The following is a 26,195-nucleotide window of genomic DNA, read 5'->3' as shown; positions in this document are numbered from 1 at the left end:
TTCAAGGTATCATGGGGAGGTGAGACATCTGTCCTCTCTAGGGTAACCACAGGGGTTCCACAAGGCTCTGTCCTTGGCCTCCTTCTATTCTCAATATACACTCGCTCACTTGGTCACATCATCCAATCACATGGCTTCTCCTATCACTCTTATGCTGATGACACCCAGCTCTATCTGTCATTCCCACCAGAAGATGCTACTATAGCAACAAAAATTTTGGCCTGCCTCTCAGACATATCGGCATGGATGTCTGAGCGACACCTCCAACTCAACCTATCCAAAACCGAGATTCTGATCTTTCCGGGCAACAATTCCCCTCAGCAAAACCTTTCAATTCAAATTGGATCGCTATTGTTAACACCCACGGCATCTGCAAAAAGCCTTGGAGTTTGGATAGATGACAAACTGAGTTTGAACCATCATGTTGCTGCGATCTCCAGATCCTGCAGCTTCACTCTCTACAACATTCGCAATATTTGGCCTTTTCTCTCACGCACGCTACGCAGCTCCTCGTCCAGGCAATGGTCATCTCCAAACTCGACTACTGTAACTCTCTCCTGGCTGGAGCCTCTGCAGTCACCATAAAACCACTCCAGATGATCCAAAATATGGCAGCTCGTCTCATCTTCAATCAGCCAAAATACACCCATGTTACACCTCTTCTTACCTCCCTCCACTGGCTCCCGGTAGCTGCTCGCATTGAGTTCAAATCCTTGATGCTTGCCTACAGGGCTGTAAATGGAACTGCGCCCTCCTACATCAACACAATACTACCTAGCTATACTCCTGCATGCTGTCTCAGATCTGCAAACGAAAGGAGACTAAAAATTCCTTCTTCACGGGGTCTCCGATTCCAATCATCTCTGTTCTCCGTTGTTGTCCCTGGCTGGTGGAACAACCTGCCCTCCTCCACACGACTAGCCGAGACTATCACCACTTTTAAGAAGCAGGTGAAAACCCTCTTGTTCAAAAAATATTACAGACAAATCTAACACTTACACACGCACATGCGTACACATTGCACAAACAATACAAAAATGTATAAATACATTATAATTTTTCTTCGTCTACCACCTAACAATCTCTGAGCATGCTCTTCACTGACAAGTCTAAGCCTTATCAGGGCTCTTAGTTTGTAAACTCAATATTCTATAGAAATCGAACGAGAATTGCTGGTGTCTTCCTCTTGTAAGTCGCTTTGGATAGCTTTGTCTTAGACATTCTTTTATTTAAATAAACCAATTGCAAATTAAAAATACATGGAAACAAATATAAAAATATAAGAACTTGGACTTGTTAAAACATCAAAAACATTTCCATACTCAAAGTAGCAAGAAAAGGCCAATTAGACAAAGGGCTCACTGAACCCCACCACCCTGCTGCTACTCCACACCCCTGTTGACCCCCAGACAATGGATGGGGTGGCTGGGCCAGAGGAAGGAGGGTGTTTCATGAATGATTTAATTATTAGTGTTCTTGTTTTTGTTAATAATTGCTCAGACTTGTGGAAGAAAAGACTTGGCACAGAAACATGGCAAAGAAAATACAATAAAATTATTTAATGTCACGACTGCCATACCACTGCCAAGCCCCCAGGGGGTGCACAACCCAACCGAGACTTGCTGACCCAGAAGGAGATAGAACATTTACATTTACATTTAAGGCATTTGGCAGACGCCCTTATCCAGAGCGACTTACAACTTGCTTCTATGTTACCATGGATGAAGTGATCAGTTCTGGTTCACTAGGACCCCCAACTATGAATACAATATTTTTATTCACTCTGTTGTAGATTCTATACAGAAGTCAGACAAGAAGGAGGTGACAAGTTCATCTAAATATTCCCTAAAGAGGAAGGTCTTGAGCTGCCGTTTGAAAGTGCTCAGGTCCTGCTTCCGGATATTTAGCCTATTTGGAGAGAGATTAGAATGTGAGAATAAGTCAGTCATTCTGTGAAAACAAAGTATGCCCTAGACAACTTGTTGTCAGTCAACAGGCTGTAAAAGTTGAGGCTACAGACACTACATTATAAAACTGATTCTAATTATCTCAAATTCAAATTCACATTTTATTTGTCACATACACAGTCATACACGGTATGATGTGCAGTGAAATGCTTTATGCGACTGCTACAGACCACAGTATTGCAAATGTTGCAAGTAAACAATGAACCAATATGCAAATATTGCAAACATAACCAAATATTACACTTTTACGTCTTTAACATAAAATATGTGTAACTGGTACGGTGAAGGTATGCAAATGGGTTACAGACAATGTTTAAAGAAAAGAGAAAAAGAGCCATAAAAAAAAGAGCAGTAAGGTAAAAAGCGCAGAGTGATTTTGTGCAAAGTGGTTTTGTGCAAAGTCGTTTGGGCAACATTCTCTAACAGCAGTCAAGTTGTCACTGTTTGTGTCAAACAAGTTGTGAATTTGTTGTAACATTAAATCACAAGATGACTTACCCTATGAATGGGGTCAGCAAAGTTTTCAAGTAGGAGAGTAACACAGAAAATTCCAGGATTTTTACCCAGATACAATTCTGCAATTGTCTGATTGGCTGTTGTGTAGGCCAATTTTGATTGGCTGGTACGTGACAGACTGTCATGGTCACTGTTCCCTAGGGCCGCCAGAGGGCGCCACAACCCCGGCGAGCCAGAAGGAATCTGTGAGGCCCGACACAAACACTATAAAAAGACATCAAAAACAACAAAAAAAGGCGAAAATCATACGCTGACTTGTTCTCGTCTGACATTTTAGGGCGAGTGGTGGACTAGTGGTTAAGGAAGCGGCCCTGTAATCAGAAACCTTAACCGCTAGGCCACCACTGCTCCTCAAAGTTTCAAAGAACTTTGACAGGTAGGGCTTTTTTTTCAAAGTTGCACAGGAAAAAGTTCAAAAGAACCACATTAAATTCTACTCTATCCTAATTTTTCTAGCACACATTCATCAACCCATTAACCGAACAAGAAATCTCGACACCGTGGTTACCGGTGAATGCCCCCAGTAACCTCCTCATTCAGGTCATCCCCTCCCCATATCCAATGCTAACAATGCATTAATTAGTGTTTTAATGTTGTTATTTATTTGTTTCGTCTTTTTTATAGAAAAATACAAAATGGTCGTCTCAAAAAGCTTCATAGCTGTGGTCTATCTACTGTTGTACAGCAGCTTCTTTACTGCAAATATAACTTCAGATCAAATAACTAAAGTGGAGAAGGGCTTGACTGCTTGTAAAGAATTGCTGAAAGGTCTTGATGAGATCGCACAAGCTGTGACAAAAACTAAGGAATCAACTGAAAAGATTCAGAAAGTCCTGAAGGTCTTCCATGGATTCTCCAAAATGGCGTCGGGTCTCCATAATTTTGGTGTTCTGCTCAGCTTCATTTTTGCCGTTATTCCAAAATCCAATCCCACTTTAGAGTTTATGAAGGAGCAGTTTGCAGAGGTGAACAGGAAACTGGACTCCATGTCCCTCCAGATATCCACCCTGGGAAAGGAAATGGAGTGGGCGAGTTACGCAAGTGTCTACAGTAAGGACGAGAACAACATCAGAAACTCCTGGGCCAAGCTGAAAGAATTTGTAGCAAGTGCCATGGCTGCCAAGACACAAGAGCAGAAGACAAGACTGGCAGAAAGATTTACTACCTTCTACGAGAGCACCGCGACCGAAAGCAGTGTTGCAGACCTCTACAAGTACATCACAGAGAGCCATGGGTCCAGTCTGAATAAGAATCTTCTGCAGCTCGTTGTTCAGAAGTCCAGTGGCGACTTCGCCATCTTGACTCAGTATTCCTCTTACTTCACAGCTCTGATGGTTTCAGGGCTCCAGTTAAATCTCTTCTACTACAAATTAAAGGGCTATGATGCTGCAGCCAAGGCAAAAGAGGCCGAGGGAGAACTTGGCAACGTTCTGTCAGCCATACAGGATGCCTTGATCAACTGTGATGATTGATTTCTGACCTGGGCAAAAGAAGATGTCACCAAAATTGGGACACAGCCATTCTCTGACAACAAAGATCTGGCATCAAAGATAAAGAAGCATTTGGACCAGAAGTTTAACTGGTATGAGTGGACAGTGATTGCTTATCCAAATGATGCAGAGGATGAGTATTCATCTGGACGCTCCATTAGCCTCCTGGTTCAAGACAAGACTGTTGTTCATGTTATTCATCAAGAAAAGGGCGACACCGTCTATCAAAGAATCAAAGAAGATTTAGAAGTTCAGTTTAAAGGTGTCTTTACACAGTTGACCTGCAAGAAAATGAAGGATGAACTAGTTCTTGGGTCCAAGATCATGAATCATGTACAGTTCCTCCATGCTATTGACATACGAGGCGATTTTGCTCAAACGAAAGTAGCTGACGTAGAGCTGGATTGCAGTAAACAAATTTGGACTGGTCTGAACTTTTGGACTGACCTCAGGACCGTTCGTTTGTTTCTGAAGAGCAAGGACGTTGTGGAGAACCCTCCTTGCTCCAAACTGAAATGTCAGAACGGAGAATGCAAACAAATCAAAGACACGACGGAAGGGTTCTGCAAGTGCCAGAAGATGTTCCACGGATGAGTGTCCAGAACGAAATCGATTATTTGGCAGTTGAAGACCAAATGGACAGCATGATTTACCAGTTTGTTCCAGATCTGACGTCTGTTTACCACAGCATCAAGGACCTGAAGGAATACACCAGGCACCTCATCGAGACCGTCCAACATGACATCCACTGGACTCAGGTGTTGGTGAAGTACAACAGCGTGATCGAGAAGTTCCGGTACATCGTGACTCTGCACGTGACTCTGGATGGTAGTAGCCTAGTGGGTAACACACTTGCCTATGAACCAGAAGACTACAGAGTCACAGGTTAAAATCCCACTTACTACCATTGTGTCCCTGAGCAAGACACTTAACCCTAAGGACCCCAGGACATACCCTGGGATGGTAGTAGCCTAGTGGGTAACACACTTGCCTATGAACCAGAAGACTACAGAGTCACAGGTTAAAATCCCACTTACTACCATTGTGTCCCTGAGCAAGACACTTAACCCTAAGTTCCTCCAGGGGGACTGTCCCTGTAACTACTGATTGTAAGTCGCTCTGGATAAGAGCGTCTGATAAATGCCATAAATGTAATGTAAATGCACAACCACCTGCGGGACGGCAGTGTGACTCAACAGCAGTTCGTCTCTGATGTTGGACTGTTCAGCTCGGGAGAAAACAAGTTCACCTTCATGTTCACACAGTACAACCATATGATGAAAGGATCCGGGTTTGGATACAACCAGAATATTCTGGATGCTTTTCGTAATTCACTCCTTCTGGACCCACAAGGCAAAAATCCGGTGGAGTGCAGCAAAGCCTACCGAGACAAAATGGATGACTTCTTACGTTACATGTTTGCTTTGGAAAAAGAGGCCATTTTGTCCTGGATGAAGTACTTGATTGTCACGGGGAACCTGAAGGAGTCGCGTCTTTTGATGGACATGTCCAAGAAATTTACTGAGGAGCAGCGTGACGTCTTCAACAAGAAAGGCTGTGGCTTTCTCAAAGCAGAAAATCTCGTGAATTAATTCTGCGAGAAGCCTTAACACAGTACAGACCTTCAGCATGTCCGTGTCCAGTGCGCCGAAGGCTAAGTGGCGGCACCGTCCAAAGTGACCTGCTCACAGGGAACGTGGGACTCCACGCCCGTGTGCTACGTTGTACCTCCGGGGGGAAGCGTGAGCTGCACTCACGCCAAAACCACCACAACGTGTGCAGCATCGTGTCCTGCCGGGTGGAGGTTCCATCTCGCAGACAAGCAGGTTTCTACTTGCGACCGCCAGCCATGCAGCTCCTTCAGGCCTGAAAAATGTGACACGTGCACCAAAAGCGCGGTGTGTAAGGATGACGAAGTCTGCGATAACGGTAAATGTGTACCGGGATGCAGAACCGTTCCATGCGGAGTGAACGCAAGGTGCTCCACCACCAACCACGATCCAAGGTGCAGTTGCATTAGTCCGTGGAAGGCATACGATTTTTTTTTTTATAATTTACTGTTACATTTTAAGATTTTTGCCATCATCCGTAGCGACCTACAACCTCCATTGGCGGTATCAGGACCTACAGTGGGTCCACACCACAGGAATCCCAGCGAGTAAGTGAATGAATTTAGTCCATTCCATGTTACCGCTGAAAGTAGAGTCACACACGCCGTAGAATACTAAAGAATTACGTTTTGTTACTTGGTGCATCTAATGCAAAATTACATAAGTGTTTGGCCTAGCTGGTAAGGAAAGTTGCCGGTTCGAATCCAAAACCGCCAAGGTGCCACTGAGCAAAGTACTGCAATGTTTCACAGTGACAGTCACTTCACTTTCATCTAACATTTTTTAAAATGTGTATTTTATTCCTTCATTAACTGTCTTATTAAGTGAAGCCCAAAATATTTTTTTTACAGATGCAGTTTACTCTATGAAAGGATATGCGGTTTGCCGCGCCATTGGCCTGACGGGGGACTAAATTCTGGCTGGATTTGGCAAAACCGCTACTGTAACTATGAATATGAATGGAAAGAGCACCGGGCTACAAGCTATGAGGTAAAGAACCATGATCCCCCTTAAACTGCATGATGTTGTACAGAACTCTGTCTTCAGGACCGGATTTGTGTTCCTGCAGGGTCTTGTTGACCCTTGTGGAGGCAAAGGAGTGGAGTGGGTGTGTGGTGTTCATTCTGACATGGTGTTTGTTGCTGAAGCGAAGCGTTGGCCCGGTGTGAAATTGTATGTGTGCAGGTAAGTGAATGCAGATTCGTCACCATGCCCCACATCAAGCCAGGTGCAGCTGGGATCTTGTGTTTCTGCTGAAAAAAGGCCTGAATTTATATAAATCCACACTCAATGTGACATTTTACAGAGTTCAGTCTATAAAACTGACACGGTTCAACAGTGAAGAAAATAACGCTAATAAAGGTAATTTTTCTGTGAAGGTTAGTCTAACTGTCACGGGTGGGCTGGACATGGCAATGAAGGAGGACGCATTTGCACAATTTCACACGACAGGGGTTTAATACAAACTTCACGATCCGGAGTAACCCCTGCCGGTCCGGATCATGACAGTACTCCCCCCTCAAAGGCACTACCACCTGGGAGTGCCCCACAAAATGGTCCATGAAAGGGGGGAGAAGTCCATAAGGATGAGTGGCGGCAGTCCTGCACCGGCGGAGTCAGCCCAGGCCAAAGCACAGCTCGTCCGTGGGGGACCGGCATCCTGTCCGCCGTCACACTTGGGGAACTGATAAAAACATGACATGGATCATGGCGGGGAACTGGCGATTGCCGGAGGTACGTCGCTGGAATCCGGACGAGATGGTGGCGTCCGGGGACATCCATACATGGAACCTTGAACATGGATCTGTGGAGCAGACGTCCTCCCGACCATCCACGGCTCCCTGGATCTCAGCAGGGCGTAGCTCGGCTGCGTCCACATGGTCGGATCATTCTTTCACGGGTGGGCTGGACATGGCAATGAAGGAGGACACATATGCACGACATCACACGACAGGGGTTTAATACAAACTTCACAAGACAAGGGAACATGAACACGCACAATGACCCGACGGCGAACGGATAGTTTTATACAACAGGATAGTTTTATACAATTATATAAATATACAACAGGTGAACACGATCAGGGAACATTACACAGGATGAACATGAAACTCCGGTCCGGACTCTGGATCCGGAGTAACCCCTGTAGGTCCGGATCATGACACTAACAAATGATGTTTCCATCCATTACAATTCCATTACCATTACTGACAATAACATGTGGAGCTTTACTGTAATTTTATATATTTTAATTTATATATTTTATATATATAAGTTTTGACTATTTGTTGCATAAATGTGTTCTGATGGGTTTAAAGTGTTCTGTTTTTTTAGCACTGCTTCAACAAATATGTAAATACACGCAGCCCAGCACATAGGAACTTTATAGATTGTTGTGGATGGATAATAAAAACTAAATCTTCTTTTATGTTTTTGCTTCCCTGTAGTTCCAAGCACAATGGTGTTCCAGGACAACTCTTCAACACCCGTAGCGGCTTCCTGTGCCACATTTGGTTTGGAAACGTGGGCTACAGAGATGAAAATTTCTACTCTCTAGTAAAACGTGCATGTGTCTGAGCGCATCTGATCCTACTCTGCCATAAAACATTTCCTCTCAGTCTTATAGTGTTTTAGGTTGTATAGGAAATTACTTGACCATGCTGGATTCGAAGTGGATGATTTAACATAATCAATGAATGGTGACCATATCTCCTTGAACTTTTCCTGATGATTACCATGACTGCATTGCCAATTTTCCAACTGCAACATGGAGAGCAGTTCCTTGACCCAACCATTGAAAGAGGGGGCTTGTCTGATTTCTCCTGCCAACTTTCTAAACCAACTTTCTTGCCTGTGCCTCTGTTAATTACTGATGATATTTGCTTAAATAAAAACCCTTGAGCATTATGCACAGGTTGTGTCTATTCCACTCACAGGTCCTATTTATAAATAAAATGGGTTTCCTTCAACAGAGCGTTAAGCCGGAAATGTACTTGTCTTGAGCTACGTATGCGTTACATTGTTACATTGTTACATTGTTACACTGTTTATCCTTTTTTACCTTACCACCAGATTGGATTATCCCTATTGGCCCGATGTTTTCAACCACTTTTTCTGTCCCCAACCTGGATTCTCACCACGCCTCTGTAAGCCCATGTGACCCTGAAGAACCCCATGCCTCACTACGTATACGGCCCACTGCCTTCCAGTACCAGTACCAGTACTCTGACTGCTTGCCTCTCAGACCACCCCAGGTGCCCCGGAGAGCCCTCACCGCTGCTCAGACCTCGTTTCCAGAGACAATCCACTCACCACCTCCACATTTCCCCAGTCACAAGAGCTTCGACCATAGACACAAACGGCAGCCGTTCATGTGTCCCAAGCTCCACGTTATGACCCCTTCATAGTGAGGGGCTACTGTGTCGCGTTCTGATAAATATTGGGCACTGCAGCATATAGTATTGGCCTACAAATAATTTTCCCACGTGAGAAATATGAGTGCATCTCTCGAAGGACTGACTGTCATGCTCAATGTGTGACACTCTAGAGCCTTCATAGGAAAGTTTCTGTCACAGCCAACACACCTCCAGCCCACCAGAGAGCGCTAGACCTGCCTGGGAGACAGCGACCCGGAAGCGGAAGTGAGAGCGGGCTACGCCGATTATAAAAGCCAGGTGACCCCGAGGAGACGCTGCCCACTCTTTGTTGAACTTATTCCCGGAGACGCTAGCCTTCTCTACCCACGTCCAACTGATTGTACCCTGTTATCCTTGACCTCAAGCTTTGCCTGCCCCTTTTGCCACGACGATCGCCTGACGGATCCTGCCTGTTGACCACGACCTTCGCCTGAATGTGGCCCCGAACTCGAACGTTGACACTTACTTATCTTTATTATTTTCTTAAAGCTTAATAAGCTTTGCTAAGCAAGTAAATTCATGTTGATTTGTTATTTTGTATTAAGACACATTAATTCCAACTAGCTTAGAAGTTTAGTTTTTTTTTTTCTTCCTATGTTTGTAGTGCCCTGGATGGATGGCTGGAAGGGGCAGTGGTGGCCTAGCGGTTAAGGAAGCAGCCCCTGTAATCAGAAGGTTGCCGGTTCGAATGCCAAGGTGCCGCTGAGGTGCCACTGAGCAAAGCACCATCCCCACACACTGCTCTCCGGGTGCCTGTCATGGATGCCCACTGATCACCAATGGTGATGGGTTAAATGCACCTTTGCACCTGATGGGTTAAACTACCACCTTTAAGAAGCAGTTGAAGACCCAATTATTAAAAAAGTATTTCAGACTAATCTAACACTTACACATGCACATGTAAACACACTGCACAAAATAAATAAAAAAAAAAATAAAAAATCGTCTAGCACTTAACAATTTCCGAGCATGTTCTTTTTCTGACAAGTTAGGCCTTATCAGGGCTCTTAGTTTTGTAAAAATTGCTGGTGTCTTCCTCCTGTAAGTCGCTTTGGATAAAAGCGTCTGCAAAATAAAGTAAAGCAAAGTAAAGTAAAGTAAATGCAAAGGACAAATTTCACTGTGTGCTGTGCTGCTGTGTAACACAAGTTACAATCACTTTACTTCACTTACTTATGTCACGGGCCAGCTTAGTCCCACTTGATCAGAACACAGCGAAATGTCAAAAATATTTAGCTTATTGTTACTCGCCAAAGCTAAATATTTAATTCACATAATATTTGTTAATTTCCTGTAGTGTAACATTTTTTTGGTTTAATGTCAACGTAACTTTATCACTTCCAGATTTTCAGCTGTGACGTGAAGTTGATTTATTAATGCTAACATCACTCAAAAGTTAAAAGGCCATTTATTAGGTTTCTGGAAATTGAGTTAAGTTGGGTAATCCAACTGTACAGTAGCCACTCATCAATGTCAGCTATATTGTTTTTGTGCCACTATGATATAATTTGATGTGAAGTGATTGTCACTTGTGATACACAACAGCACAGCACACGGTGCACACAGTGAAATTTGTCCTCTGCATTTAACCCATCACCCTGAGTGAACAGTCATCACTGTCATCACCATGACAGGCTGGCAGTGTGTGGGGACGGTGTGTGGGGACTGAGCTTTGCTCAGTGGCACCTTGGCAGATCGGGATTCGAACCGGAAACCTTCTGATTGCGGGACCACTTCTTTAACCGCTGCGCCACCACTGCCCCTGAAAGTTTCAAGTGAACTTTGACAGGTAGGACTATTTTTTCAAAGTTGCACAGGAAAGAGTTCAAAAGAACCACAATAAATTGTACTCTATCCTAATTTTTCTAGCACACATTCATCAACCCATTATCCGAACAAGCAATCTCAACACTGTGGTTACCGGTGAATGCCACGGTAACCTCCTCATTCAGGTCATCCCCTCCCCAAAAGTCAAAAGTCAAAAAGCTGAAATAATGACAAAGTCCAAAAAGAAAAATAAAGTCGAAAAGTGGAAAAATAAAAAAATGACAGTCCCAAAAAAAATTTAAGTTGAAAAGTGGAAAAGTAAAAAAAATGACAGTAAAAAAAAAACTAGGTAAAAAAGTGGAAAACTAAAAAAATGACAAAGTCCAAAAAAAAAAAATAAGTCAAAAAGTGGAAAAGTAAAAAAAATGACAAAGTCCAAAAAAAAAACTAAGCCGAAAAGTGGAAAAGTAAAAAAAAAACTAAGTCGAAAAGTGGAAAAGTAAAAAAAAATCAGTCCAAAAAAAAAATTAGGTCGAAAAGTGGAAAAGTAAAAAAAATGACAAGGTCCCAAAACAAAAAACTAAGTCGAAAGTCAAAAAGCTGAAATATTGACAAAGTCCAAAAAAAAAATTAAGTCGAAAAGTGGAAAAGTAAAAAAAATTACAGTGAAAAAAAAACTAAGTCGAAAAGTGGAAAAGTAAAAAAATGACAGTCAAAAAAAAACTAAGTCGAAAAGTGGAAAAGTAAAAAAATGACAGTCAAAAAAAAAAAACAAGTCGAAAAGTGGAAAAGTAAAAAAAAAAACTAAGTCAAAAAGTGGAAAAGTAAAAAAAATTACAGTCAAAAAAAAAATAAGTCGAAAAGTGGAAAACTAAAAAAATGACAAAGTCAAAAAAAAAAGAATAAGTCGAAAAGTGGAAAAGTAAAAAAAATTACAAAGTCCAAAAAAAAATTTAAGTCGAAAAGTGGAAAAGTAAAAAAAATGACAGTAAAAAAAAAACTAGGTAAAAAAATGGAAAACTAAAAAAATGACAAAGTCCAAAAAAAAAACTAAGCCGAAAAGTGGAAAAGTAAAAAAAAAAACTAAGTCGAAAAGTGGAAAAGTAAAAAAAATGACAAGGTCCCAAAACAAAAAACTAAGTCGAAAGTCAAAAAGCTGAAATATTGACAAAGTCCAAAAAAAAAAAAAAGTCGAAAAGTGGAAAAGTAAACAAAATAACAATGTCCAAAAAAAAAACTAAGTCGAAAGTCAACAAGCTGAAAAAAATGACAAAGTCAAAAAAAAAAACTAAGTTGAAAAGTGGAAAAGTAAAAAAAATGACAGTCAAAGAAAAAAAACTAAGTCGAAAAGTGGAAAAGTAAAAAAAAAATCACAGTAAAAAAAAAAAACTAGGTCGAAAAGTGGAAAAGTAAAAAAAATGACAAGGTCCCAAAAAAAAACTAAGTCGAAAGTCAAAAAGTAAAAAAAATGACAAAGTCCAAAAAAAAAAATTAAGTCAAAAAGTGGAAAAATAAAAAAATGACAGTGCAAAAAAAAACTAAGTTATAAAGTGAAAAAGTAAAAAAAAATTACAAAGTCCAAAAAAAAATTAAGTCGAAAAGTGGAAAAGTAAAAAAAATTACAGTGAAAAAAAAACTAAGTCGAAAAGTGGAAAAGTAAAAAAATGACAGTCAAAAAAAAAAACAAGTCGAAAAGTGGAAAAGTAAAAAAAAAAACTAAGTCGAAAAGTGGAAAACTAAAAAAATGACAAAGTCAAAAAAAATAACTAAGTCGAAAGTCAAAAAGCTGAAATAATGACAAAGTCCAAAAAAAAAAAAAAGTCGAAAAGTGGAAAAGTAAAAAAAATGACAATGTCCAAAAAAAAAACTAAGTCGAAAGTCAAAAAGCTGAAAAAAATGACAAAGTCCAAAAAAAAAAAAAAAGTCGAAAAGTGGAAAAGTAAAAAAAATGACAATGTCAAAAAAAAAACTAAGTCGAAAAGTGAAAAAGTAAAAACAATGACAAAGTCCAAAAAAAAATTAAGTCGAAAAGTGGAAAAGTAAAAAAATTACAGTCAAAAAAATAAATAAAGTCGAAAAGTTAAAAAAATTACAGTAAAAAAAAAAATAAGTCGAAAAGTGGAAAAGTAAAAAAAATGACAGTCAAAAAAAAAAACTAAGTCGAAAAGTGGAAAAGTTTAAAAAATGACAAAGTCCAAAAAAAAAAACTAAGTCGAAAAGTGGAAAAGTAAAAAAAAAAATGACAAAGTTAAAATAAAAAAAACTAAGTTGAAAAGTGGAAAAGTAAAAAAAATCACAAGGTCCAAAAAAAAAAACTAAGTCAAAAAGTGGAAAAGTCAAAAAAATGACAAGGTCCAAAAAAATAAATAAATAAGTCGAAAAGTGGAAAAGTAGAAAAAATGTCAAGGTCCAAAAAAAAAAAACTAAGTTGAAAGTCAAAAAGCTAAAAAAATTTAAGTCAAAAAGCTGTCCAAAAAAAAAGTCCAGCAATGGACTCCCTGGTACAACTAACCCTGGTACAACTTCTGACTATTGCAAATTTCTGAATATTGCAAAAACTTTTCTATCAGCCCAAAATTTTGGCACCACTTGCCACAGGGGACTTCCAAGGCCAAGGTCCGCCGGTTTCTTGACAGACCAGGGTGCACCGAAATCGCACTTTTTTCGGGAGCTCGGCCTCTCTGGTTCTCAAGAAAGTCTAGGTAGTCCTGAGGGGTATGGGTCCGTTTTTGAGAAAGACGTTTTTCAGTGATGCCGGGCCCAAGCAGGGACTCTTTATGGATGTATTTTGTCCACCCAGGGTGCCCCGCAGGTCGGACACTGAGAGTGGGCGTGTGCCCGGTGCCCCCCGGAGGTCCAAATGTCAAACAACCTCCAGAGTTGGTTTTTGGTGAGTTTTCGGCCGAAACGTGTGCCTCAAAAATCGGTCACGCTCACGCAGGGGGGGCCCCCGGAGCTTTGGGCGCCCGCCCAGCCAGCGCACCCCGGAGGTGATATTATGAGAGAAGCTCCAGAGCTGCTTTTGGGTGAGTTTTCGACCGAAACGGGTGCCCTAAAAATCGGACGTGCTCACGCAGAGGGGGTCCGCGCGTCCCTGGGCTGTGGGCGCGCCCCAGCCAGCGCCCCCCGGTGGTCATGTCTTCAGAGAACCTCCAGAGCTGCTTTTGCGCTAGTTTTTGACCGAAACGGGTGCTCTAAAAATCGGACGTGCTCACGCATGGTCCCGGAGCTGTGGGCGCGCGCCCCAGCCAGCACCCCCCAGAGGTCCTATTTTCAAACCACCTTCAGAGCGGCTTTTGCGTGAGTTTTTGACCGAAACGGGTGCTCTAAAAATCGGACGTGCTCACGCAGGGTCGAAGCTGTGGCCGCACGCCCCAGCCAGCGCCCCCCGGAGGTCCTACCTTAAAACCACCTCCAGAGCGGCTTTTGGGTGTGTTATTTGACCGAAACAGGTGCTAGAAACATGGACCTGGTCGAGCGGGCGGCCAGGGGCGTCCCCGGTCCCCGAAAGGGTTTGTCTCTCTCACGCGGGCCGACTTTAGGGAGGCTTCCCCAGGACAATATCCCGGGTGCTTCCCGACACTGACCGATTGGAAACCACGCTCCGCCAGGAGAGGTATTCCGCCCGGCTCTGACCCAGTCAGAGGCCACGTGCGGGGCATTCCTCCCCGCTCTGCGGCTGCTGCCACCAGGTCTGACGACACAGACGGCTGGTCTATTGAACACAGCTGCCTGATGCAGGAGGGCCGGGGGGCAGTGGTGACCTCAGTCTGCGAAATCCCTCGCGCTCCCTCCTTGTTACGCACCCTTTCCAAGTCTGCCTGAAAAAAACCCGACCAGCCGTGGTGGCTGCCGGTCCGGGGGGCCCCGGGGGACACGGAGTGCTCGAGCTGAGGGCCTTCGCCACTGGCCCCTGGGCGGAGGCCCTGGGCACATAAAACTCGGAGGCTGCGGGGAACAGAAGCCGAATGGGGGGCGTCCTCCTCGAGCTCGTTCTATCTGGAGCGGCCTCCAAGCCACACCACCACCCGGGCCGCACCGCTCTCGCGGCTACCTGGTTGATCCTGCCAGTAGTATATCCTTGTCTCAAAGATTAAGCCATGCAGGTGTAAGTGTACACGACGGGTACAGCAAAACTACGGATGGCTCATTAAATCAGTTATGGTTCCTTTGACCGCTCCACCCGTACTTGGATAACTGTGGCAATTCCAGAGCCAATACATGCAAATGAGCGCTGACCCCTGGCGGGGATGCGTGCATTTATCAGATCCGCGGCAGTGACGACTCATTGGAATGTCTGCCCTATCAACTTTCGATGGTACATTTGGCGCCTACCATGGTGACCACGGCTAACGGGGAATCAGGGTTCGATTCCGGAGAGGGAGCCTGAGAAATGGCTACCACATCCAAGGAAGGCAGCAGGTGCACAAATTACCCACTCCCGACTCGAAAAACAAGAATACAGGTCTCTTTTGAGGCCCTGTAATTGGAATGAGCGTATCCTAAGCCCATGGGTGAGGACTCATTGGAGGGCAAGTCTGGTGCCAGCAGCCACGGTAATTCCAGCTCCAATAGCGTATATTAAACTGTTTTCGGCCACCGAGCCGCGTTTATTTGCGTTTATTGTTCATTTATAATAAAACCCCCTTCCCAGCATGTACTGCCTCTGCGCTTCCTTCCCCCGTCAGTCCGTAGTCATGACAATTAGCCTCCTGGTTCAAGACAAGACTGTTGTTCATGTTGTTCATCAAGAAAAGGGTTACACCATCAATCAAAGAATCAAAGGCGATGTAAAAGTTCAGTTTAAAGATGTCTTCACACAGATCACACAGATGATATTTGCAAAAATAAAAAGCTTTGAGCATCATGCACAGGCCTATTTTTACATAAAATGTCCTTCAAACAAGAAGAAAAAAAAAATTACATGCAGGAACATGATAATAAACCCACTGCTGCCGTTACCTTATCACCCCAGAGTCATGTTGACTCAGTGGCTTTTCTCTGCCAAGCACATCAATAACTGCATTTTCTTCATCAGATTATTAACAACATGTCATCGTTTTTTTGTGAAATGATTCAAAGATCTTTTGAGATGTAATTTTGTTGAATACTGCAAGCTTTTTCAGACACTAACCATAAAGGTTTGATCCATTTAAATGTAATTATTTTCTTTATTGTGATCTATCTTGTCACTCTTTTGTGACAAAAAAAACATGTAAATATTTACATGCCAATAGAGACAATGCAGATACAATGCAGAGATTGATGCAGATACATTTTCTCCCTTGGGGTCAGAAAAACCTGCCTACTAGCCTAATGGGCAATAAAACTGTGATGCCCCGAGGTCATGGTTATGGAGTCCTGATCCAACCCAGCTGACACCAATCAGGCTTAAATGGACCAGGACTCCATAAAACCCGAGGAGTAGAGTGAACGCAAGGTGCTCCACCACCAACCACGTTCCAAGGTGCAGTTGCATCAGTCCGTGGAAGGGAGACGATCCTCGTCAGGGTTGCTGGTTCTAGGACCTACGATCGGTGCCCACATCAGGAATCCCAGCGAATAAGTAAAGGAATTTCGTCCATTCCACATTAACGGTGGTCACACACATCGTAGAATACCAGGGGGACAGTGGTGGCCTAGCGGTTAAGGAAGCGGCCCCGTAATCAAGAGGGTTGCCGGTTCGAATCCCGAGCCGCCAAGGTGCCACTGAGGTCCCCTTGATGAAGGTCCCATCCCCATATACTGCTCCCAGTGCGCTTTTCATTGCTGCCCACTGCTCACCAAGGGTGATGGTTGAATAGAGAGGACACATTTCACTGACACTGTTCACTGTCACTTCTCATTACGTTCCTTACGGTGTTCCAGGAAAACTCTTCAACACCCGTAGCGGCTTCCTGTGCCACATTGGGTTTGGAAACATTGGCAACAGAGAAGTTTTTGGGATGAAAAACGAGGAGATGGATGAAAAACGAGGAGATGGATGAGCTTTTATGTTGACTCTGGGCCCTGTCCCCTGCTGTTTCCTGATAATAGTATATTTAAGATTTCTTGCTTATGCTTCTGTTCATTTCTGATGATATTTGCAAAAATAAAAAGCTTTGAGCATCATGCACAGGCCCCTTTTTACATAAAATGTCCTTCAAACAAGAAGAAAAAATACAATTACATGCAGGAACATGATAATAAACCCGCTGCTGCCGTTACTTTATCACCCCAGATTCATGTTGACTCAGTGGCTTTTCTCTGCCACACACATCAATAACTGCATTTTCTTCATCAGATTATTAACAATATGTCATAATTTTTTGGTGAAATGATTCAAAGAGCTTTTGAGATGTAATTTTGTTGAATACTGCAGGCTTGCGCCCTAGTTATGCCTCGCTTCTGCAGCTCCTTTTCCTGTGAGCCTGAGGTCGTGACAATAACACCCTATATGTCATGCATTTTTGGAAACGGTCCTAAAGACGTTAGGGTACATAGTGAAAGTGGAATGAAATTTATAGCTTGTTTCTAATAAAACTTATTCGTAACTTTTAGGCTTCTGGCCGTCACATTTTCAGTGTTTTCATTTTATGCCCATGTATTTGCCTCATGTACATTTTTTCACATTGTCATTATGGGGTGTTGTGTGTAGAATTCTGAGGGGAAAATGCATTTAATTCCATTTTGGAATAAGGCTGTAACATAACAAAATGTGGAAAAAGTTATGCACTTTGAATACTTACCGGATGCACTGTGTGTGTGTGTGTGTGTGTGTGTATGTGTATTCACACTTTTACGTGTATATTTATGTGTGAAATGGTCTGGTAAAATGGAAACTTTCATCCTAGCTCCAGGGAGCTGCATCGAAGACTCTACAGGATTCCTGCATGCTGGCAATGTCTATGTGCAGAGACTATGGGGAAAGGCTTTAGAGAACCTGGAAAAAGCGATGAACAGCAGGAGCTTTACTCCAAACACAGCATTGCGGACTACTGTTGCACTGACTGCTTTTACAAAGCTGGTGTGCAGCTTTGAACCTGTCTTTTGAGTGTGTGTGTGTACATACATACATACATATGAATATATGTATTATATTTACATAAAATAATAGTTGCATTGAGGAATGTGTCTGTAAGATGTTAAATTATGTTAAATGTGCTGGTCTTGTATGGTACTAGATTCAATGTTTGGCTATTGTGACAATAATGAACAAAATCACTTTTAATTGGTATTATATATTTGGTATTATATATTATATTATATTGCTATTATATACAGCAATGTGGACTACTGTTGCACTGACTGCCTTTACAAGGCTGGTGTGCAGCTTTGAATCTGTCTTTTGAGTGTGTGTGAACACAAAAATACTTTTAATTGGTATACTATATATATAAAAATATATAATTGGTATTATATAAAAATTGATTATATATACAGTGGAGGAAATAATTATTTGACCCCTCGCTGATTTTGTAAGTTTGTCCAATGACGAAGAAATGAAAAGTCTCAGAACAGTATCATTTTAATGGTAGGTTTATTTTAACAGTGACAGATAGCACATCAAAAGGAAAATTGAAAAAATAACTTTAAATAAAAGATAGAAACTGATTTGCATTTCATTGAGTGTGATGGAGCTGGGAAATTGCTGAGAAATCACTGGACCATTTCTCTGCCCTGACACAAGATGAGATTCTACAACTCATCACCACCTGTTCACTGGATCCATTTCCTTCTACAATAATGCAATCTCTCTCCCATGACCTCCTCCTTTTCATCACATCCATCTTTAATAAGTCCAAAACATCTGGTCTCATCCTAACAGCCTTCAAAAAGGTTAGAATTATCCCAATTCTTAAGAAATCCACCGCCAATACCTCTGACATTCACAATTATAGACCAGTTTCTCTCCTACCTGTTCTTTAAAAAACCCTAGAACGTAGCATCTATAATCAACAGCTTACACAGAACAACCTTCAGGACCCAGTCTGGTTTCAAAGCTGCCCACTGCACAGAGACTGCTCTTCTGACTGTTACAGAAAAAACTATATGCAGCTAGATCAGTAATCTTGTCATCAGTGCTAATCTTTGTGGACCTTTCAGTCCAGAATTTGACACAGTCAAGCATAAGACTCTCCTGAACATTCTCAGGAGCTTGGGAATTAGCAGGTTAATAAAGGTGACCACATCTGTACCTCACAAGCTCTTGACTGGGGTCCTTCAGGGCTCAGTACTTGGCCCTGTCCAAACCATGTACTTGAGTTAAAGTTACCCATGGTAAAAATGCATTCAACTAAAGGTAAAGGTCCCCCATTTAAATTTCTTCTTGAGTAAAAGTACAAAATAAGATAAAGATAAGATTTACATTTTCACAGCTGAAAGTACAAGATAAAAGCAGCAAAAAAACAAAAGCATAGACAATATTCCGAATGCATAATATGAAAAATTCATGGGATGGGAGTTAAAAATATCAGAATATACAGTACAGGCCAAAGGTTTGGACACACCTTCTCATTAAATGTGTTTTCTTCATTTTCATGACCATTTACGTTGGTAGATTCTCACTGAAAGCATCAGAACTATGAATGAACACATGTGGAGTTATGTACTTAACAAAAAAAGGTGAAATAAGTGAAAACATGTTTTATATTCTAGTTTCTTTGCTCTGATTACTGCTTTACACACTCTTGGCATTCTCTCGATGAGCTTCAAGAGGTCGTCACCTGAAATGCTTCTCCAACAGTCTTGAAGGAGTTCCCAGAGGTGTTTAGCACTTGTTGGTCCAGCTCACCACAAACCATCTGGATTGGGTTCAGGTCCGGTGACTGTGGAGGCCAGGTCTCCACTTAAGTACATAACTCCACATGTGTTCATTCATAGTTTTGATGCCTTCAGTGAGAATCTACCAATGTAAATGGTCATGGAAAATGTAAATGATATGTAAATGTAAATGGTCAAGAAAACACATTTAATGAGAAGGTATGTCCAAACTTTTGGCCTGTACTGTATATAACGTATATTTCTGAATGCCTGTATACATATAATATATGAGCACCATCAGGGACGTTTCAAAAATCCACAAATAAATGTAAGGGTATTCACAAATATATATGGTGGTTTGTAAATGCAGGTTTATCGGTTTGTGATTAAATGCACTGACATTTATGCATCAGATAAATTTATTTTTGAGTCGAGAAATGCTTTTATGAATGGTGTACATTTATTTGTAAGTCATAAAATATATTTGTGAATCTTGTTACATTTGTTGCTGAATCAAGAAATATATTTGTGAGTGGTGAATTAAATGTCATTCAGATATGTAAATTTCATTCAGATATGTAAAATAGATCGAATAAATTGCTATATTAGTCAATTCATGTTTAAATAACCGAGAATCAGATCAAATCCTTAGCATTGTAAATATTTTTTTTAATTTGTTTTGCTCAGCTCTTAGTGTCAAAAATATGATTAATACTGTTTCATTAACAGTAATTATAAAGCAGTAAGGAAAAAGGTAGCTGATCAGCATGATCGGTATTTATACAATTACACAATCTGCAATGAATGCAGTGACTTTGTATATCAACAGAAAAAATGCAGGCATTATGCAAGCCTGCGCGGTTCGTGTCGAACTTGCACAATTCTCTCTTTTTTATAAACAATGTGACACGCCCACCCAGGGAATAGATAAGAAGCCACTTTCTGGACTTTTTCAGGTATTACTTGATGAAACCTATCTACTGATACCAGCTGCTGTGTGAGAGTCTGTCTTCGAGAGGACGCACCGTCGTCCACCAGGGGTAAGCCCACATATTACATGATATTATATGGTGTAGGGCAACATAAGCATAAATATTGGTTATGACAGAAATAAATCAAGATATCGAAATGCAAGGTTTATGTTAATGTTCTTTATTCATTTAATTATTTGTTTGTTTTTTAGAAAAGTTAAAATGGGCATCTCAAAGAACTTCATAGCTGTGGTCTATCTACTGTTGTACAACAGCTTCTCTACTGCAAAAGTAGATCCTGATCAAATATCTAAAGTGGAGAAGGGCTTGACTACTTGTGAAGAATTGCTGAAAGGCCTTGATGAGCTCACACAAGCTGTGACAAAAACTAAGGAAGCAACACAAATGATTCAGAAAGTCCTGAAGGTCTTCGATGGACTCGCCAAAGTGGCAGCAAGTCTCCATTTTTTTGGTGCTCTGCTTAGCTTCATCTTTGCTTTTATTCCACAATCTGATCCCACTTTAGAGTTTCTAAAGGAGCAGTTTGCAGAGGTGAACAGGAAACTGGACTCCATGTCCCTCCAGATATCCACCCTGGGAAAGGAAATGGAGTGGGCGAGTTACGCAAGTGTCTACAGTAAAGACGAGAACAACATCAGAAACTCCTGGGCCAAGCTGAAAGAATTTATAGCAAGTGCGTCTGCTGCCAAGACACAAGCGCTGAAGACAAGACTGGCAGAAAGATTTACTACCTTCTACGAGAGCACCGCGACCGAAAGCAGTGTTGCAGACCTCTACAAGTACATCACAGAGAGCCATGGGTCCAGTCTGAATAAGAATCTTCTGCAGCTCGTTGTTCAGAAGTCCAGTGGCGACTTCGCCATCTTGACTCAGTATTCCTCTTACTTCACAGCTCTGATGGTTTCAGGGCTCCAGTTAAATCTCTTCTACTACAAATTAAAGGGCTATGATGCTGCAGCCAAGGCCAAAGAGGCCGAGGGAGAACTTGGCAACGTTCTGTCAGCCATACAGGATGCCTTGATCAACTGTGCTGATGGATTTGAGACCTGGGCAGAAAAAGATATCACCAAAATTGGGACACAGCCATTCTCTGATAACAAAGATCTGGCATCAAAGATTAAGAAGCATTTGGACCAGAAGTTTAAGTGGTATGAATGGACAGTGATTGCCCATCCAAAAGATGCCAAGGGTGAGTATTCATCTGGAAGCTCCATTAGCCTCCTGGTTCAAGACAAGACTGTTGTTCATGTTATTCATCAAGAAAAGGGCTACACCGTCAATCAAAGAATCAAAGACGATATAAAAGTTCAGTTTAAAGATGTCTTCCCACAGATAACCTGCGAGACAATGAAGGATGAACTGGTTCAAATTGTTGGCATCAAGATCATGAATCATGTACAGTTCCTCCATGCTGTTCAGATACGAGACGATTTCGCTCAAACGAAAGCAGCTGACATAGAACTACAATGCAGCACACTGCTTTACTTTATAGACACCGACCACAGGACCATTCGTTTGTTTCTGAAGAGCAAGGACGTTGTGGAGAACCCTCCCTGCTCCAAACTGAAATGTCAGAACGGAGAATGCAAACAAATCAAAGACACTACGGAAGGGTTCTGCAAGTGCCAGAAGATGTTCCACGGCCCGACCTGTGAGATGAGTGTCCAGAACGAAATTGATTATTTGGCAGTTGAAGACCAAATTGACAGCATAATTTACCAGTTTGTTCCAGATATGACATCTGTTTACCACAGCATCAAGGACCTGAAGGAGTACACCAGGCACCTCATCGAGACCGTCCAACATGACATCCACTGGACTCAGGTGTTGGTGAAGTACAACAGCGTGATCGAGAAGTTCCGGTACATCGTGACTCTGCACAACCACCTGCGGGACGGCACTGTGACTCAACAGCAGTTCGTCTCTGATGTTGGACTGTTCAGCTCGGGAGAAAACAAGTTCACCTTCATGTTCACACAGTACAACCATATGATGAAAGGATCCGGGTTTGGATACAACCAGAATATTCTGGATGCTTTTCGTAATTCACTCCTTCTGGACCCACAAGGCAAAAATCCGGTGGAGTGCAGCAAAGCCTACCGAGACAAAATGGATGATTTCCTACGTTACATGTTTGCTTTGGAAAAGGAGGCCATTTTGTCCTGGATGAAGTACTTGGTTGTCACGGGGAACCTGAAGGAGTCGCGTCTTTTGATGGACATGTCCAAGAAATTTACTGAGGAGCAGCGTGGGGTCTTCAACAAAAAAGGCTGTGGCTCTCTCAAAGCAGAAAATCTCGCGAATGAATTCTGCGAGAAGCCTTACCACAGTACAGACCTTCAGCAGGTCCGTGTCCAGTGCGCCGAAGGCTACGTGGCGGCACCGTCCAAAGTGACCTGCTCACAGGGAACGTGGGACTCCACGCCCGTCTGCTACGTTGTACCTCCGGGGGGAAGCGTGAGCTGCACTCACGCCAAAACCACCACAACGTGTGCAGCATCGTGTCCTGCCGGGTGGAAGTTCCGTCTCGCAGACAAGCAGGTTTCTACTTGCGACCGCCAGCCATGCAGCTCCTTCAGGCCCGAAAAATGTGACACGTGCACCAAAAGCGCGGTGTGTAAGGATGACGAAGTCTGCAACGACGGTAAATGTGTACCGGGATGCAACGTACTTACATGCGGAGTGAACGCAAGGTGCTCCACCACCAACCACGATCCAAAGTGCAGTTGCATCAGTCCGTGGAAGGCAGAGGACATTTTTTTTCACAATTTACTGTTTTTTTCAAAGATTTTGACATCATCCGGAGCGACCTACAACCTCCGTTGCCGGTATCAGGACCTACAGTGGGTCCCCACCACAGGAATCCCAGCGAGTAAGTGAATGAATTTAGTCCATTCCACGTAAACAGTGAAAGTAGAGTCACACACGTCGTAGAATACCAAAGAATCTAATGCAAAATTACATAAGTGGTTGGCATATCAGGTAAGGAAAGTTGCCGGTTCGAATCCAAAACCCCCAAGGTGCCACTGATTTTATTCCTTCATTAACTGTCTTATTAAGTGAAGCTGACAATATTTTTTTTACAGATGCAGTTTACTCTATGAAAGGATATGCGGTTTGCCGCGCCATTGGGCCTGACGGGGGACTAAATTCTGGCTGGATTTGGCAAAACCGCTACTGTAACTATGAATATGAATGGAAAGAGCACCGGGCTACAAGCTATGAGGTAAAGAACCGTGATCCCCTTTTAAACTGCATGATGTTGTACAGAACTCTGTCTTCAGGACCGTATTTGTGTTCCTGCAGGTTCTTGTTGACCCTTGTGGAGGCAAAGGAGTGGAGTGGGTGTCTGGTGTTCATTCTGACATGGTGTTTGTGGCTGAAGCGAAGCGTTGGCCCGGTGTGAAATTGTATGTGTGCAGGTAAGTGAATGCAGATTCGTCACCATGCCCCACATCAAGCCAGGTGCAGCTGGGATCTTGTGTTTCCGCTGAAAAAAGGCCTGAATTTATATAAATCCACACTCAATGTGACATTTTACAGAGTTCAGTCTATAAAACTGACACGGTTCAACAGTGAAGAAAATAACGCTAAAAAAAGTAATTTTTCTGTGAAGGTTAGTCTAACAAATGATGTTTCCATCCATTACAATTCCATTACCATTACTGACAATCACATGTGGAGCTTTACTGTAATTTTATATATTTTTAAAGTTTTGACTGTTTGTTGCATAAATGTGTTCTGATGGGTTTAAAGTGTTCTGTTTTTTTAGCACTGCATCAAGAAATATGTAAATACACGCAGCCCAGCACATAGGAAGAAGGACAATAACTTTATAGATCATTGTGGATGGATAATTGTTACGTCCCCGGTTTAGGGTCAGGGACACAACAAATGGGACATAGGAGCAGAAACTCCAAAACACACACAAAAGATGTCTGGACAGTCTAAGTTATTCTTGTGTTCTGGTCACAATCCTTCACTTCACACCAACACTCTTTTCACTTCACCAACAACACCCTCTCTTCGCCAACAACATTCTCCTCCTCACACCACATCCTCCTCTTGTCCCAAAGCAGCTGCCATTTTGAGTCCTCTTCCCTATTACAGCCCACCAATAATGGAGAGAGACACACACACACACACACACACACAAACAGAACACACCCATAGTCTGCCACGGGACGTCACAATAATAAATAATAAAATCTTCTTTTATGTCTTCGTTTCCCTGTAGTTCCAAGAACAACGGTGTTCCAGGACAACTCTTCAACACCCGTAGCGGCTTCCTGTGCCACATTGGGTATGGAAACGTGGGCTACAGGGAAGATCATTTCTACTCTCTAGTAAAACGTGCATGTGTCTGAGCGCATATGATGCTATTCTGCCACAAGAGTTGGCGTATTTTCTGAGCGCATTTTGACGTGAAGTAATAAGGAGAAGGCTCACCTTCAACTCTGGCTGTTGTCCCCTACTGTCCCCTGCTGTCTCCTGCCAACTTTCATTTTCATTAAAATATTTCCTTGATCCAACCATTGAAAGAGGGGGGGTTGTCTGATTTCTCCTGCCAACTTTCTAAACCAACTTTCTTGCCTGTGCCTCTGTTAATTACTGATGATATTTGCTTAAATAAAAACCATTGAGCATTCTGCACAGGTTGTTTCTTTTCCACTCACTGGTCCTATTTATACATAAATAAAATCCCGATCCGCCTAGGTGCCACTGAACAAAGCACCGTTCCCACACACTGCTCCCCGGGCGCCTGTCATGGTGCCCACTGCTCACTCAGGGTGATGGGTTAAATGCAGAGGACAAATTTCACTGTCTGCACCGTGTGCTGTGCTGCTGTGTATCACATGTGACAATCACTTCACTTTAAAATGGGTTTCCTTCAACAGAGCATTAAGCCAGAAATGTACTTGACTTGAGCTACTTATGCATTACATTGTTAACCTTTGTGCTAATATACTTGCGTCGCTGATGGAACAGGCGGTCATACAAATGTGAATGTTAGCATGTTAATGCCAGCATGATTATGTCAAAAATGCCAACAGGGTATGGCCAAGATGCATCATTTAACTTTGGTGACTTTTAAACCATGTTCAAAAATTTGCATGTTAGCTGAAGTTTAATAGGGCCTGGCATCCCTAATAAAGTGACCGAAGGGCGGCCTTAATAATGTGGTTGATTGGCATCCTAATGAAGCTGCTGGTTTAAGATTCCATTGAATTACAGTGCTGGCGCTGCTGCTGTATCAGTACCCCTTGTAGGACCCCTTTTAGTGGCAATGACACAGTAGCAGTACCATTTAAAAGGGGCCCCATTTTACAAACGCTACCAATGCTAAAATTAGCATTCAATGCATTCTAATGCGAAAATGACCCTGTTTGAGCGTTAATATCTCGGCCACGCCCAGTCCGATCGCTTATAAAAGTAATAGCACACCTCACACAATATAGTACTAATTTTTGATATATAGCACACCGGTGTGCGTGCTTCGGTACGACCCGCATTAAATGTTGAAAAAAAGTCTGAAATAATAAATAAAGAAATAAAAACATTTTTTTGTTTTTGTGCATGATCCATAAAGCGGAAAGAGACAAAACATCGGTCTTTGCTAGATCTACGAGATGACATAAAACATGTCTTTGTATATCAAACCATCTGGACACAAAGTCCCAAAAAGTCGATTTTA

The 26,195-nt window shown here is 42.3% G+C and overlaps 3 protein-coding genes across 3 annotated transcripts; all 3 read left to right on the top strand.

Moving 5' to 3' along the window:
* Nucleotides 1-3,343: 3,343 nt before the first annotated feature.
* On the top strand, nucleotides 3,344-4,904 carry LOC114796767 (uncharacterized). The gene has a single exon (XM_028991253.1). It carries the CDS (start codon nucleotides 3,344-3,346, stop codon nucleotides 3,953-3,955), a length of 612 nt encoding a protein of 203 aa, XP_028847086.1. The 3' UTR covers nucleotides 3,956-4,904.
* On the top strand, nucleotides 4,609-8,490 carry LOC114796766 (uncharacterized). Its single transcript, XM_028991252.1, has 7 exons — nucleotides 4,609-4,801; nucleotides 5,327-5,556; nucleotides 5,665-5,978; nucleotides 6,066-6,131; nucleotides 6,435-6,573; nucleotides 6,653-6,768; nucleotides 8,031-8,490. Exons 1-7 carry the CDS (start codon nucleotides 4,609-4,611, stop codon nucleotides 8,158-8,160), a joined length of 1,188 nt encoding a protein of 395 aa, XP_028847085.1. The 3' UTR covers nucleotides 8,161-8,490.
* Nucleotides 8,491-20,476: 11,986 nt separating this feature from the next.
* Nucleotides 20,477-25,151, top strand: LOC114797397 (uncharacterized). The gene is made up of 5 exons (XM_028992342.1): nucleotides 20,477-20,548; nucleotides 20,692-23,372; nucleotides 23,587-23,726; nucleotides 23,807-23,922; nucleotides 24,738-25,151. The coding sequence occupies exons 2-5, from the start codon at nucleotides 20,702-20,704 to the stop codon at nucleotides 24,865-24,867; spliced, it is 3,057 nt and encodes a 1,018-aa protein (XP_028848175.1). The 5' UTR covers nucleotides 20,477-20,548; nucleotides 20,692-20,701; the 3' UTR covers nucleotides 24,868-25,151.
* Nucleotides 25,152-26,195: the final 1,044 nt, after the last annotated feature.

The sequence above is a fragment of the Denticeps clupeoides genome, chromosome 9 (assembly GCF_900700375.1).
Source record: "Denticeps clupeoides chromosome 9, fDenClu1.1, whole genome shotgun sequence".
Classification (NCBI taxonomy): Eukaryota; Metazoa; Chordata; class Actinopteri; order Clupeiformes; family Denticipitidae; genus Denticeps; species Denticeps clupeoides.
This window is presented reverse-complemented; position numbering and strand designations above follow the sequence as displayed.

What these genes read in the sequence shown, in the direction of transcription:
- LOC114796767 (XM_028991253.1), top strand. Translation starts at nt 3,344, where the DNA reads ATGGCGTCGGGTCTCCATAATTTTGGTGTTCTGCTCAGCTTCATTTTT.
- LOC114796766 (XM_028991252.1), top strand. Translation starts at nt 4,609, where the DNA reads ATGGACAGCATGATTTACCAGTTTGTTCCAGATCTGACGTCTGTTTAC. An exon ending in TTCTCAAAGCAGAAAATCTC is followed by an intron (nt 5,557 to 5,664) that starts GTGAATTAATTC and finishes ACCTGCTCACAG; the next exon opens with GGAACGTGGGACTCCACGCC. An exon ending in ACCACCAACCACGATCCAAG is followed by an intron (nt 5,979 to 6,065) that starts GTGCAGTTGCAT and finishes CATCATCCGTAG; the next exon opens with CGACCTACAACCTCCATTGG.
- LOC114797397 (XM_028992342.1), top strand. Translation starts at nt 20,702, where the DNA reads ATGGGCATCTCAAAGAACTTCATAGCTGTGGTCTATCTACTGTTGTAC. An exon ending in CACCACAGGAATCCCAGCGA is followed by an intron (nt 23,373 to 23,586) that starts GTAAGTGAATGA and finishes TTTTTTTTACAG; the next exon opens with ATGCAGTTTACTCTATGAAA. An exon ending in GTGAAATTGTATGTGTGCAG is followed by an intron (nt 23,923 to 24,737) that starts GTAAGTGAATGC and finishes GTTTCCCTGTAG; the next exon opens with TTCCAAGAACAACGGTGTTC.